We start from the raw sequence: 14,718 nt of genomic DNA, 5'->3' as shown, positions 1-14,718 counted from the left end.
TTCTGTCTCTGGTTCAGAGCATTTCATTCATCTGAGACTAGAGGGTTTCAGACTCATTAGGAACCTTTCTTAACGAAACTATTTTAAAACTGGCCAATTTCTGCCATAGCCAATACTCCTGATTAAAACCTTTGCATGTGGGTCAGGTCTCTAAATTCTGTGGTAGAATGAAGCATTGGAGACTACATCTGATCTTGTCTTAGCTTCAGCACTGCTTATACCTTCATATGTGGGCTTGTGTCTCTTCTGCCTGTGAGTATCAGCCCAGCTCTGTGTGTGAAAAGGATGCCTGGATTGACTGCTCTCTTCCTGCTTCTGGGCAGCATTCCCAGCTCTTTTCCAGGTTTTCAGGATACCAGTTGTTCCACTTGCTAATGTGCAGCTTGCCTTGGTGCAGAAGTACCCAGTTAATTCTCCTCACTCAAATGTTACCACAGAGACCTTTTGATTTAGTTTAGAGAGCTGGTATGGCTTGGAGGGCATCAGAAATCTTGGTTCCTTCTCTGTGGTGCTTCCTGCTCTCAGCCATCAGATACTCTGCTATTCTTTGTGTTGGCAGGGCAGCCTGCAGTCTTCACCAGTCATTGTATTGTTGTGCCATGCTGTGGAAACAGAGGCTCTCTCCCAGAAATTAAATAAGTCTTTTTCTTTTTTACCATCTCTGAAGAAGCAAGTGACATTTAAAAGGCCTGATGTTAGTCCTGAGACAAGAGGACATTCATCAGAGGAAGAGCCATGGCCTTCAAAATGCAGACATCTACCACTTCACCCTGCTGAGGGGGACTCAGTGCTCCGTGGCCTGTGAGTGTAAATTTCCAGTCCCTCCCCTGTTTCTCTGGCATATAAGTAACTTTGCATATGTGTAATCTATCTACACATGCCTCATTTTTGTGTTTCCAAGTTTTCTCATTGATGACTTAGTTCCATGCATTCTCCTTAGTGCTGACTCTGTATCATGTGGCTGGTGGTACAGAGTTATACAAGAGCTGCTGTGTAATGCAAACATCAACCCACACATAGGGAAGATATTTGTGACTGTACTTGCCACTGCCAGGTAGAACCAGCTCAGCTATAGATCTTCCACTTTGTGTTTTTTTAGGCAGAACTGAATTTGTGGAGCATTGGCCATTTGTCATAGGAACAGTTATATAGAGAAACATTGAAAGATACCTTTGATGGGACTTCAGACATTGGGAGAGTTTATCTTACCAAGTGACCTACTGTCACTGGAGCTCTTGTTTTTTGCACTGAAGTCACCTGATGAAATGATGAATATCAAGATCTTGGTGTATAGAAGTTGAAGTTTCTTCTTGCCCCTTTCTTTTCTCTGGGGAAGCTATTCCTTAAAAAATTCCTATTGATCTTGGGACAGTTGCAAGGAAGAATTGTCTATGAATCTTCTCAATGCAGGACAGGAACCCTACAGGGAAATAAGATTGTAACTTCATATTGCTGTAAGCAAGTATATGCTGCCAAAAGAAGAGTTTCTACCCTGTTCAGTTGTATCGCTTCCACTATTCTTTGTGTCGGCACCACCATTCACATGGTGAACTAGATTCTCACATTAATACAAGTTGACATTTAATCTTCGAGAATCAGGATTGCATGCAAGGAGAATGTTGCAGAGCAGGGATGAATGATGAAACAGGACTGTTTCCTTAGCTGCAATGCCAGCTCATGCCAGTTTACAATAATCATAAGTCTGGAGCATTCTTGGTTTTGTTTTTCTTTTCAGAAATGCCATTCAACGAGCCAGGTTAGCACCACGGAAGCCTGACTTCCCTCTGGAATCTCTAGAAAGCAAGGAACTGCTGGGACCTCCTTTTATTAGGTAGAAAATCTAATTTTAGAAGTAAAGAGAAGAGGGTGACTTACAGTGGGCATAGTAGAGCAGCTAACTGGAGAGCTGTATGCAAGGGGATGACAGGAGTCTCCCCTTTTTTGCACTGACCCAAAGGACAAGGCCAACAAGTTGCAGTGTATAGTGACCTTATCCTTTTTCCTGTACAGGTCAGAGGTGCCCTTTCAGCAAAAATCTGTGAATAAATGTCCTGCACAGACTGGGAACTTCATGCTGACGCCTCACACGGAAGAAAGTACCTGTAAATGTCTGTCTCAGATGGACAGTGCTGCTCATCCCCATCCCTCGCTCACTTGTGCTTCTCTTCCCCTGTGGACACAGGACAAGCACAGAGCTGGGCAGGGGCCAGAGCTGTGGTCTCCTGCATCTTTCATGTCCCACATGAAAGCTGGCTCAGAAGAGGTGAGTGCATTGCTGAAGGAACAGTTAGTGTGTGTACTGGGCTGCTGCCAGCAGGCCCATTGCTTGCTGCTGTGTTTTCTTGTGGTTCTTCTGAACTGCCCTGGTTGAGCTGGTTTTCACTTGTTCTAGATGTTATCTTTAAAGCTGACCAAGTGAACAGCCTCTGAATGCCCAAGAACTGTTTACCTTTAGTCTGAAGCAATCCACATGTGGGGTTCTGTATTTCATGTCTTTTTCCTGTTTGTCTTCCTGGCCAGATTTTTCCTAGCAAGTGGTGTGAGGGTGCTGCCTCTTTGGAGTTCAGAGCAGTTACAGTTTGCTGTCCAGATTGCAGGGATTTAAGAGAAACTCAGCTTAGGAGCAGTGTGTGTGTCTGACAGCTTCAAAAAATTGAAAGTCACTTAACCTGCAAGTAGGTGCTTGCTTTTTGAATTCCTTGTTCCACACAGAATGGGAAATTTTAATCTTGGTGAAATATTTCCATGCTAGTAATCAGAGTCCATCTTTTAAGCTCTGCTTCTTCTGTGGGATTTGATGAGAGGGGCTTAGCACCTACAGGAGTTGTCTGAGTGGGAGTAGGACTAAGTAGGTCAGGCATATCCTACTTGTAGGGTTTACTTAAGAAAACCCTTTGAGGAAAATCCCAATATCATTCTCACCTTCTAGAGAGGAGGTCAGCCTGCCAATGGTCACAAAGGAGCCCATTCCCAAGACTCGCAACAGAATTTTGTGAAGAAGTTGTCACCAAATTTGCAGCCACATTTGCTGTCATCTGAAGACTTGGTGGGAAAAGGGAGTCACCAGACTGCAGGTATATCCTCAGATCCAAACTGTAGCTGTTGCTCATCTTCCTCTCTAATCTGTGTGAGACTGCAAGTCCCTGCCACAAAATGTGTGGAAGACAGGGCAATCTTGTGTGCCAGCATCAGGAGGTACAGGGTACCAGTACTCCTTTCTGGGAAGGTAACTGCAGTTGTATGGATTCTGCTGAGTCTGGGGGCTAAAGCCCTGCTCTAGGCATTGAAGGATGGGAACTGCTTGGACATTCTTTTAGCAAGAATGTGCTCAGGTGCTGGGGTGTTCACATGTACAGCAGAACTTGCCTCAGGACAGAAGTTCATCCAGTAGATGAGCTCTGAGATGTCCCTGTACTTACAGTATGGCTGTAAAGGGGACAGATGGTGTCCAAGCACCTCCCATTGTGGTATTTTAAATGGCATCAGAGCATGACATTTGTTCTGCAGGACTACTGTACTTAATTACTTAATTACTTCTAGACTAAATGTGAAAGACTAAATCCTGAACAGGCCAAAACAGTATCTGTAGTACTGAACCATCCACCAGAGCATTTTGTATCTTTTGTGTGCTCAGACTGAGTCTTCAAGAGCTTGTTCAGTTGTCAGAAGTCCTGCCCTCTCACTGTACCTGATTCTTTGGGGTGAATAGGCACATGTCACAGGGTAACCAAACACATGAAAAGCAGTTGGGAGGGTTCCTTTTTTCCTGTCATTAAAAATATTTTCTGGTTTTTTTGATAAGAAGAAAGAGTGGATGTCTGTTCTACCTCCATTGCTTGTGCCTTATATCTTCCATTCAGCTGAAGGGGAAGAGAGAGAACACAGTTCCAGAGAAGAAATGATGTTGGAGAGAAAGGTGGAAGTTGAACTCTGGCATATCCAGCAGCAGATGCAGTACTACTACAGCAGGAAGCAGGAACTCAAGTAATGCCCCTTTAGCCAGCCTTTCATCACGTTGTCCACTCTGTTGCACTTTTTCTGAGTATCTACCCTAGAAATAATCAGTCTACAGTAGAGTCCACAGTAGAGCTGTGAATGACACAGAGAAAAGTTCCAGAGGTTTTTATTTTCTCGAGTTCACTCCAGGTGAAGGAGAGTGTGTGCATAACTACTTCTGTGGTCAGCCAAGTAGTTTAATTACACCTTTGGCAGCTCTTGCAGAAGCATGTCAGAGGTATCACTGGGTGTAATCAGGAGACTGTACAAATGAATAGGGCAGAGCAGTTGAAATTTAGCTTTTAGTTATTTTATCAAGAGGAGTGAGGACTGAGCTTTTCCAGCTTTCAGTTAAAAAAATTAAATATGGCTGGTATTTGATAACTGCTCTACTAGAACAAGAAAACAGAAATGCTCAAAAGAAATGGGGCTTGGGGGGGATTTAACTGTCAGGAAAAGAAGTAGTCAGGGGCTAGAAGCAGGAGGTGGAGATGACAGTTTTCAGATTTCTCTGCTTTCCAGCATCTTTTGGGTTTTTTTACTTTTTTAAAAAGATTTTAACCATTGACTGGTTTGAGACAAAAAAATGGGTCTTATTGCAAGTATCAATTGCAAGTCTAAGTTGGCTCAGACTGTTGAGCTCTTAATTTGGATAAGAATCCTTCTAATCCATTTTATCAGGTGCTGTCAGCAGCAGGCACAGATTCTGCAGAAGTGGCTGGAAATGAGCAAGCAACCAGGAGCCCAAGATGGCATGCAAGGAGTTCAGGAAGAATTGGGTCAGGTGTGTACACAGCATTTAAATTGAAGCTACTGAAGTGATTATCACTGTGCCATGCACTTAGCCTGAAGGCTGATAGTAGCTGCGAGGAATTGTGTTGTAAGCTGTTAGTAAAATGCCAAGGAAAATTTGTAGTCAGAAGTAGGCTGGGAAGCAGAAGAGGCTGTGTAGATGCCTCTTCCTGTTATTCAGAAGTGTAACTCCTGCTCCAGTAGACCTTTCTGAGGCTATTTCCAAGTATGGATCAAGCTTTCATAGACTCAATCTCAAAATTTTTCTGCAATTTCTCAAGACAATTCCCTGTGTGCAGACTGGACCTGCACTGCTTTCAGGCCCCAGGTTCACACAGCCAGGTGTGGGTACTGCTACTTGACTCCAGCCAGTCCTGAGCTGTTCCTGAGTGACACAATCTGTCATGTACTGGCGCTCAAGTGAGAGAATACAAAAGCTGCTGGAGCAGCTCTGGCTGTCAAAAAGACTAAATATTGTCTCACTGTACAAACTTATGATGATGCTGATGCACTTGTGTTCCTTTCAGTTGCAGGTGAGGATCAACACTCTCACCAAAGCACAGCTGGCCGAGAGACATCACGTGCAGGCCCTGCTTGCCCGCCTGCAAGATATCCAGCTTGGCCTGGATCTGTAGTGCACCTTCCAGCTTCTCAGCTCAGGGGTAGGACTTTCTGCCCCTTTCATAGCAGGGGACAATGGAAGAGATGTATCCATTCACTTAGTTCTATGTATGGAATTTATATTTGATAAATTAATTGAAAATAATTTTGCTTTTTTATTGTTACTCTAGCTGATCAAAACCAAACTGGAGCTACAACTACCTCATGCTGCACTTGCAATACCTAGTTTAGGTTACCTGTCATGCCACAAAGATAAGCAACACAGATAAGACTCTTTATTTCAAAATGTTTGCAATTAAATGAGTTCATGTCAGTAAGTCATACACTTTGACATACAAAAATACCGTGCTACTGATACAGTTGAATTAAATGGATTCTCCATGCAGGAGAAATTCACAGCATTATCAGTACCCTCAAGGAACTTTTTCACTCCTGGGGTGCATTGCTGGCCCCTGCATCACAAGCAATGTTGGTTTATTAGCTCGCTCTGCACAGTATTAAAACCATCATAACAACAGCCACTTGCATGCTGAATCCTCTCTTTCTTCTGAGATTTCTAATAAAGCAAACATCAAACAACCCATCCTCCATCACTAGGCTAATATTTACCTTCAGATACTGTAGATGATGCTGCTAAGTAGGAAGAAATTAAAGCTTAAACTTCCTTTGGCTCTGTCTGGATGTCACAGACCTCAGTGGAAAAGAAGGAAAATATTCAGTTGTCTTTTTCTCTCATTTACTGGAACAAATTTGCTTTCTCTTGTTAACATGACACTGAAATTTAATCAGAAAGCTGACTCTAACTTTATCCTCTTGGTGCTGATATTTGCCTTACTCTTTTCTCACTCTCAAAGATTTAAAAAGACTTCTATCTGATACTATACTGCTGCAGGAGTAAACTTGCTAATACCAAGAATTATACAAGATAGGTGGCTGAGAGCCACTTCAAGCTTTCAAACTCCTCCCTGTGCGAGGAAACACTGACTCCTGGAGCCAAATGAATTTTCTCCTGCTTGTCACCCAAACAGCCACCCTCATCTGACTCACGCCTGGGCTACATCACTTAGAGGCAGTCTGTCGTCCCTTCCTTCCCGATGACAAGCTAAGCATACAGGACTTGGCAAACTGGACATTTGTACAACAAAATTATATTCTATCTTCTGCAGTGCATACAAAGAAGGGTTTCTTTAGGAGATCAGAGCTCGTCAAAGCCTCTCATCTCCTTGAAGTAGCAGAAAAGAGCTCAAGCAAGGAAGTAGTAGGAGAAATCTTTCAGAAAGCACAAAGGCAGGTTTCATAAGCGTGTCCACTCCAACAAGCTCTGGATAGCAAAATCAGTTCTAAATGTTTGAGTGCTGGGACTTGAAACAGTTTATTATCAAAAACCAATTTATACATTGCTTTAAAACTCAATTCCTCTTCACTCTGGCAGTGGTTTTTGTCAGTGCCACATGCAGTAGATCCAAGGTGTCAGACTATAACTCTTCTTGATGTGAAGTCACAAAGAGGCTTTAAAATTTTACAGCACAGATTTCAGCCCCCAGCACATTCCTAGCATTAAGTATGAGGGTACAAGTCAGAGCCAGTGTGTTTTTTTGTTTTGTATTTTGAATAAGATGAAGTTGTTGCCTAGTCAAGGGAGGGCCAGATTGGTACCTGGGAAGTAACATGGGATTTCTTTAAAGAGCCATAAAAATTTTAAACACAGTCAGTGCATAGGCATAGGGCATTTCACTCTCTATAATAAAAATTGGTCCTGAAGTAGCTGAAGCTGTCCTTTAAGAGAGGAACTAGTTCTTCAATAATTTAGTGACAAAGTAACAAGATACATAGCAGAAAGAAAAAGCATACTTTAGTTGCCATCACATCACCCAGCAAAACTATGCCCTGTGTCTTCTAACTCTTTAATCCAAGAGATGAAGTTAACTGTCTTTCATAAAGACAAAAACTTTAAGGCCTGGAATAGCAAAATAAAACAAATAAAACAATGGATTAGGAAGAGGACACAGAGCTGTGTCTGTCTGTAAAAAAAAAAAAAAGAAAATCGCAATATGACAAGTTCTGTTGTCTGGAATGTAGACACTTTTTTCAGGTTTAAAATACAGTGCAAAGCCCATTTTTAAAGGGACAATGTCAGACAAAAGAACTAAAGTTGTCTAACAATACAAAACTCAGGATGAGGGTCACTCATTGTACTGACTGACTGTTACACATTTTGCTTTGTTTGGGCCATGAAGCCACACCAGCAAATTTTACTGTTTGGCCATCTGTGAATTCAGAGACTGCTTTTATCTAGCAACTTGGGTGGAGTTTCTTAGACTAAAATAAATATGAGAATATATTCTTTACTCAAGGTCTGAAAAACAGATACTGTAGAGAGAAGGTACAAGGTCTGACTCAGCCTGTCAGTGTCCCTTTAAATACAGGTAATCTCTACCTCCACCCTTTCCCACTGCACCTGCCTAGGAAGGCTTAAAAGGGACTTAGAGGCTCTAAGAACATAATTATCCTGTGGCACATTCAGGGGAGAACATGAAAGACTACAGGCACAGGGTGGGCCTGAAACCACCATGGGCAACATCTTTAAAGGCAGCTGTACCCGATACATCCATGATCATTCAATTCAGTTTCTACATTCAGCAGCAGGTAAATGTAGACCAAATACTATCAAGTTTAATGCAGCAGTGACGTCTTCCTCCTCACCCAGGTCCTGCTGAGTGATACAAACTTGATAAGTGAAACACTCAATGGTGTGAAAAGAGTCCCTTTTTATACAAAATCTTCTTGCTGAGACAGTTCCTATAGAGAGCCCAGTGCTTCTCCAAAGCGGATTTTCTGTCCAGCTTTGAGGTTGAATCTGAAGTCCTTGGGTGCCTCAAAGATTAGTACGATCGTAGAGCCTAAGTTAAATTCCCCTAAATGTTCCCCTTTCCTCATGGGGATTCCCTCTTTGTTGTTGTTGGATATGAAGCTGAAGTCATTGTAGGAACCTTTAGAGTAACTTGGACTGTTGGTGTGCAAGTCCTGTACAGAGAAGGAAGAAGAGAAGGATTTACTGGAGGATTTCAGTGCTCTGTATTCATTCATCACTACAGCCGTGGACTGTACACACTCGTGCATTTTCCACGCATGAACTCACAGTTCAAAGGTGCAATAGGAATATTTTAAAAATTGTCTATATTGGAGACAGCACTGTTTAAATCAGTCTTAGAATATCAGTACTGTGAAACACCCTAATTTCAGGGTAATAAACTTCTTTTTTAAAATTTTGTTATGCTGCACCAACCTCAACCATTAACACCAGAAAGGTGCCTACTATGATCCTGCTCACCTGGTCAAAGTAGATGCGGATGGAGCCCACGTTTGTTGCTCCTACAGCTGTTAATGAGAAGAAGCCATGTTTCCAGTCACCTGTAAGAACAACCCGTTCATTGTGGCAGAACAGTTCCTTGATCCAGCGAGCAACTCCAGGATTGACAGACATCAGAGAGCCTGAAGAAGTGAGAAAATATTCAGGTTAGCTTGTCTGGTTTGTAGCAATATTGTAATGCCACTCAGATGGTGTTTTCAGTGTAACTGGAGCTGATCCAGTAAACAACTCTGTCAGTTATTTGTAGGAAGAGAGGCAAGTGCCAGGCAGAGCAAATGAAAGAGAAGTCTGTGCTGAAAACAAAGGGGTCACAGAAGGATGCGTGTGGTGGGTCAGTCTCTCTCTCATGGTGTTTGAAACCAAATCCAAATACTTAGGGTTTTGCTAGATACCAAGAAGTAAAATATTTTTATCTGCAAGAACATCCAATCCCAGCTCCAGTAGTGTAACTGTTCAGTTGCATTTTCTTTGCCAAGCACAAACAGAGATCATACTTTAGGCTACTGTTTGGTGTGATCTGCAGAACTATATTTCAGGTGCAAACTGAATAAACATTGTTTGGAAACAAATCAGGTCAACGTGAATCCAGGGGTACTTCAAAGAACTCAAACAGTTTGAATACAGTATTACTGTTTTTACCATTTTTATGTGATTTGCTCTGGTAAACTATACAGCTGCAAAACTCATTACTGTTTGAGACTAATCACTTTTCTACCATTGTATATCATGTTACTGTACAACTTCTGCACTGCTGTGTCTCATTCTGCAGAGGCCCATAGCAGTGCTTCCCTCCATAGCTGCTCTGCAGCTGTTTCCTAGGAACAGAAACCAACCTGGGAAATGCCGTCGGTGTGACACTGTCCAGTCCGTGGGCGAGTGGAAGCAGTGATAATCCCCTGGTGCAAGGTAAATTACACAGTGGTAGAGCTCATTCCCCTCCTTTGTGACCAGTTGTTGCTGAAAAGAGTTACCAGGTGGGGCTGCAGAAAAAGCAGGGAAAGGAAGGGGTTAAAGATACTCCTTCTGAAGTCACCTGCCATAGCCAGGCAGTCTGTGTTAGAGCCAGTGCAATAGTAGAGGATTAAATGCACCCCACGTGGATTGGTGAGGCTACAAACATAGGTTTCTTGCAGAAATCCAGTATTTCCAAATGTTCCTTTCCCTTTACAAGAAAATTAGATCCTGGATTGTTTCAATCACAGTGAAAAATTTTCTTTTGGAGTTTGCCCTTCCCTAAGCAAAATAGCAGAAACCGAAATCCAGTACAAGAATCCAGAATTTTTATTAAAGCTACCCTTTAAGAACAGAATTTGTGGAGAGTCCTCTAAGTCATTAGAGGGGTAGTGCTTGAGCATGGATCTTGTTAAGGAGTAGCTCATCCAGTTTTTGCTAGCCAGTGCTTGGGCTCATTTCAGTATGACAGCAGGACTGCTGCAGCCATGGTATAGCAACGGATCTTGAAGTACCGTGTAGGAACCAAGCAACTCAGTTCAGATAATCAGAATGAGCCAGGCATGACTGTATAAAGCCACTGGTGAGAAAGAGAAGAACTAGAGCAGCAACACAGTTACCCGCAAATAAAACAAACCAAAAATCAGACTTGCTTTTGTTCCTGACAGTGCAAGAAAATGTTACTTTTTTTCATCTCTCTTAGTCTTATGATTTCTGAGAACACTGAAAGGGCACAGCAGAACTGACACAGAACTCACCCTGGTTAAAATGCATTTCCTCTGTGGAGATGCGAGGTCCCAAGAAAGATTCCAGAGAATAAGTAACCCCCTTTACTTGCTCCACTTCACAATTTTTTACCTGTCCAAAATTAAGGATCTTTCCATCAGAGGGACTAATCTACAGCAAAAAGAAAAAATGGGAACAGTCAGCAGTTCATTATTTCCTCACGAAGCAGTGCCATTGCTCTGGGGGCTGAGGGAAGTGGCAGCGCTGGGTAAAGCCCTCCCTTCCTTTCACTCACCACACTGTGCACACAGCACACCGGCCGCGCCTGTGGTTTCAGCTTCCTGCGGAAGAACTCGCTGAGGTTCCTGTAATGATGCAGATCCTCCACAGCTGCCTCCTTCATGTTCACCCCGAAGGTCCAGATGTACAGGCTGTACACCGGCTTGCGCAGCCACGTGGGCAGCTCCACCTGGTTCAGGCGACCCCAGGCTCGGGAGAGCAGCCGCGTTGGCACCGACTTGTACAGGGCAACCTGAAGGGAGAATTGCAGCAGGTCAGTGTTCTCCCCACTGAAGGCTTCCTTACTTCTCCCCGTAACACGGGAAGGATCAAACTGTTCCTGCAAACCCCTCCCTTGAATTCATGGGTTACAAGCAGCATTTAAGCAGCAAAAAATTTGCACTGCACTTCATCTTCATTCCCTCCATGATGAGAGACAGGATGAAACTTAATATAATTTTAAAGTGAAGCCAGAATTTCCAGTCCCTTGCAGGCTGATGCTCCACACTGAAGTTACTGGAAACTGCCCAATGTGGGGCTTACAGAAAAAAGAGACATTGCACATTATTCTAGTAGAATGTTAATCAAAAAGGTTTAACATTACCAATGTATAAATTTTTGTGAATAACTAAATGAAAATTGACTGGAAAATAACTTCTCAGTGTTGGATGACATGTTCCTCAGATGCAGCTGCTACTGAAGGTGTTTCCCACACCCAGTACTGTGTTGTATGCTCTAATGACACAAGTACCATCAAAGAAATGTACCCACTGGATGCAGCTACACAGGCGTAAACTTGTACCGGCCTTACTCCTTCTCTCATGACAGTGGGAGTTGCTAATTACAAGAATATTAAGTGCCTTTATTTCTCTAGAATTACACCTTTGGACTTGCACTAAAACCCAAGTTTTAGCAAGGAAAACAAATGAAACAAAGTTGGCAAGAGTTATCTGCTGTTGATGGAAGTGGAGAGATGACAACATCTTTCTGTTGATAATTCCAGCAAACAACTCTTCTGGGGTTTGTGGTACTTGCTGTCAGCCAGGAAGCTCACATGGCTATGATGTAACTGGGGGAAGCTGGGGAATATGGACCAAGGGAACTGAACACTCTGAAATCAGCTTTGCAAAGGAAGTGATGATCTGCTGACTGGTGTTTTTGAACAGCTTGCAGATAAACCTTGGGATTTTTCTTAGTGAGAGTCATTTGTTCTCAATCATATCCTTCATTATTAAGTCTTGCAAAACACAGCCATAAACACAAACAGAAGTATGCACTGGCTCCATCATACCAAATACAGCAAATTAAGATTTTACTTACAAATAACCATCCTGTGTACATACAGGGATATTTCGGAAAGGAAGTACCAACCTAATCTTCAGATAAAACCTTCTAAATGAACAGTGCTTTAGATTATCTAAGCTGAAGGACTGAAGAAAAAAAATATTGCCATTTTATTTGACATGCCCTATACTGGATTAATTTCTAAAAATTAACTTTGCTGTTTTCCACCAACACCGAAAATGTACATACAACATTTATACATATAAAATCACACCAACTGTCAAAAGCAGTATTTCCTAGCAGCCCCTTCTCTTCAATGGAGCCTGGTTTTCAAGCTGATGGGATCAAACAGAACAGATGTTCAGTGAAATAGGCTTAAGAATGGCAATTTTGTTCCTGTTTGCAATCAAAATACTTACTTGGTTGTTGGATTCTGAAATTGCATTATTTGTGGGGAGAATTACTACATGCAAGGCATCCCATATGCCGCTCTCAACAGTGTCAGAGCAGAGATTTGTGTATCATTTGGACATGCTGGACTACAAATGCTCAATGAACTTGAGGAACAAACTCTCTTGGTGTGAAAATAACAAAAAACAAGAGACCATTTCAACAGGACCAGGAAAAGGAACTTGCCGGAAGGTTTGGTCTTCCTTGTCCTAACTCTGATAGTGTGAGGTGACTGAATTCCTTCAGAAGTTTCTGTTGACTTTCCCTGACTGTTAGAGGACAAAGTAATTCTCTGCTCCTGAAAAAGTCACTTTTCTGTGAGGCAGTTAATCAACACAACCACAGCAAAAACTAAAGAGAAGCCCGAATTGCACCTCTACTTTCACACCAGTGATCACCAGGCTGTCCTGCATGCAGCAGCTCTCCCCCCAGCTGCTGCCAGCTCCTTCAGGACACAGCTCCCAGACATGGCACACGAGAGACCTGCTCACACTTACCCTGCTCATAGGCCTCCATCCCACTCTGGTCAAGGGTTTAAGAGCACCGAAAGGCAGAAGGTAATAGAGAATAGTCAGAGGCCAAGAACGGAGTTTCAGAGCAGGCCTAGACATACAGCTCAGCTGGCCCAACCTTCGCCTCAGGGCCAGCTGGGGGAATTGCAACCTGAAAGATTACATACACAACATCAGAGGGTCAGGCATCTCAGCTTCCCACAGCTGGGGTGAGTTATTCCTGCTAAACGTTTCTTTGATACTACAAGTCTTTACTCCTTGATTTTGTCAGTTCTCCCCCTTCCCAAAATAGAAGAACTGTTTATCTAAAAAATAACAGTCTTCTATCCAAATAATGGTGTTCACCCTCACAGGTCACATTTTAGGAACGACACCCTCAAAAATTAAAGGTAAGACCAGTTTCCAGGTCTTAAAGCCTTCAGTGAATATTCTGGTTCCAAATAGGGAACGTGTGGACGAAGCCAATATTTCTACTAGGCACAACAATCTAGTCTCCATAGCCTCATAATCAACTCCCCTGCCTCATAACCAGCTGTATCTCTGGTTTTTTTTGTTACATGGATGTCCTGACTGAGAGAAACCTCATTTTGCACAAATGACCATGAGGAGAAGTTGACCTTCTCTCACAGGGAAAAGCTACTCAGCTTCTTAGCAGAGGACAGGGCCTCAGTTCAGACCCTTGCAGGAGGTCTGGATGCAAAACCCTTCAGCTCCTCATTTATTCTTTGGCTTCTGCTCATGAAAAAAACCACTGGCATTTCCAAGGTCACATTATCAAATGGAAAACTGTCTACCTGAGGGCAAACTATTCAAATGACTGACTGAACTCCTGGCTAGGAGACAGTTCTGCAACCAGGACACAGCGACATGCACACACAAACTGAAGTGGCACAGTCTGCCTGCTCCCAACAGCTCGCTCTCTCAAGGGATCCTGTGACACGTAAGAGGAACTACAAAATTTTGTGTATATCTTTCCAAGATGGAAAGAAGCTGAGAATTTTAAAGGAAATTTTCTTGCCAACTTGTTCTTTTCAAAACTTGGATCAGAATTGAAGTATCAGGGAGACAGGTATAACTGTCACTACTTTGGGATGCAAGATGGTGCTTTTGGCTCAGAGATCTTTTTTATTCTGCAGTGAACACAACTTCTTTCCTCTGAAGAACTAGTAAATAGAGAATGATCTGTGCATCTTAATGCAACGGTGAAAAAGAACCCTGAGCAGAAGTGCTGTCTTAGCAGAGTTAATGCAGGCTTCTCAGCAGGAGGTAAGATTGACTGACATGGCAATAGGAAGGGACACTTCCCATTCTCCCTCCCATCCCTACTACCCAGCAGCCTGCAAGGGCTGGCGGGCCAGGAGCCGGGTTGGGCCCTGTTCTCCCCCTCCTGCTGCTCTCCCCCCCTTCACTGCAGTCGCTCCTGGACCAATCCCTGCAGAGCCGCATCGCGTTGGAGCCCTCGGGCTTCTCACTGCCTTGGCCTGGTTTCAGAGCGGCCCCTCAACTAATTTTTCCATTCTCCTAGTGATAGAGAGTAGAAGGGAAAGGAATGAAAGCTTCCCCATTCCCCTTGTCATGGAACAGCATGCCCTTCTCTGCCAATACAATGTATAAGGAGCTTTATAGTAATTAGGCCAAACAAAAGCTTCGCAGACGGCTCCCGCTCCTTCTGCCCAGAAACCCTCCCAGCCTCCCTCCCGCTTCAGTCACCATTCCTGCAAAGCAGAAAATACTGAA

At 43.1% G+C, this 14,718-nt stretch overlaps 2 protein-coding genes across 14 annotated transcripts in view; one reads left to right on the top strand and one right to left on the bottom strand.

Annotated features, from left to right (window-relative positions):
* SFI1 (SFI1 centrin binding protein) overlaps positions 1-7,173 on the top strand; it is a 27,699-nt gene extending 20,526 nt beyond the window's left edge. For 5 of the 7 annotated variants that reach the window (XM_041488890.1, XM_041488891.1, XM_041488888.1 and 2 more), the window contains 7 exons: positions 668-801; positions 1,736-1,831; positions 2,011-2,263; positions 2,930-3,074; positions 3,861-3,984; positions 4,678-4,780; positions 5,316-7,173. In XM_041488890.1, the coding sequence (XP_041344824.1) occupies positions 668-801; positions 1,736-1,831; positions 2,011-2,263; positions 2,930-3,074; positions 3,861-3,984; positions 4,678-4,780; positions 5,316-5,423 (963 nt within the window). In that variant the 3' untranslated portion in view covers positions 5,424-7,173. The remainder of the gene's footprint in view (positions 1-667; positions 802-1,735; positions 1,832-2,010; positions 2,264-2,929; positions 3,075-3,860; positions 3,985-4,677; positions 4,781-5,315) is intronic. The other 2 variants (XM_041488889.1, XM_041488887.1) reach the window with 1 other exon arrangement.
* Positions 5,663-14,718, bottom strand: part of PISD (phosphatidylserine decarboxylase) — a 24,512-nt gene continuing 15,456 nt past the window's right edge. For 4 of the 7 annotated variants that reach the window (XM_041488897.1, XM_041488898.1, XM_041488896.1 and 1 more), the window contains 6 exons: positions 12,967-13,132; positions 10,752-10,988; positions 10,489-10,627; positions 9,613-9,759; positions 8,741-8,901; positions 8,061-8,433 (listed from right to left, as the gene is read on the bottom strand). In XM_041488897.1, the coding sequence (XP_041344831.1) occupies positions 8,209-8,433; positions 8,741-8,901; positions 9,613-9,759; positions 10,489-10,627; positions 10,752-10,988; positions 12,967-13,132 (1,075 nt within the window). In that variant the 3' untranslated portion in view covers positions 8,061-8,208. Of the gene's footprint in view, positions 8,434-8,740; positions 8,902-9,612; positions 9,760-10,488; positions 10,628-10,751; positions 10,989-12,966; positions 14,694-14,718 lie in introns of those variants that run through there. The other 3 variants (XM_041488901.1, XM_041488902.1, XM_041488900.1) reach the window with 3 other exon arrangements.

This window comes from Pyrgilauda ruficollis, unplaced genomic scaffold (genome assembly GCF_017590135.1).
Source record: "Pyrgilauda ruficollis isolate IOZ18807 unplaced genomic scaffold, ASM1759013v1 scaffold9, whole genome shotgun sequence".
In the NCBI taxonomy this organism is placed as follows: Eukaryota; Metazoa; Chordata; class Aves; order Passeriformes; family Passeridae; genus Pyrgilauda; species Pyrgilauda ruficollis.
This window is presented reverse-complemented; position numbering and strand designations above follow the sequence as displayed.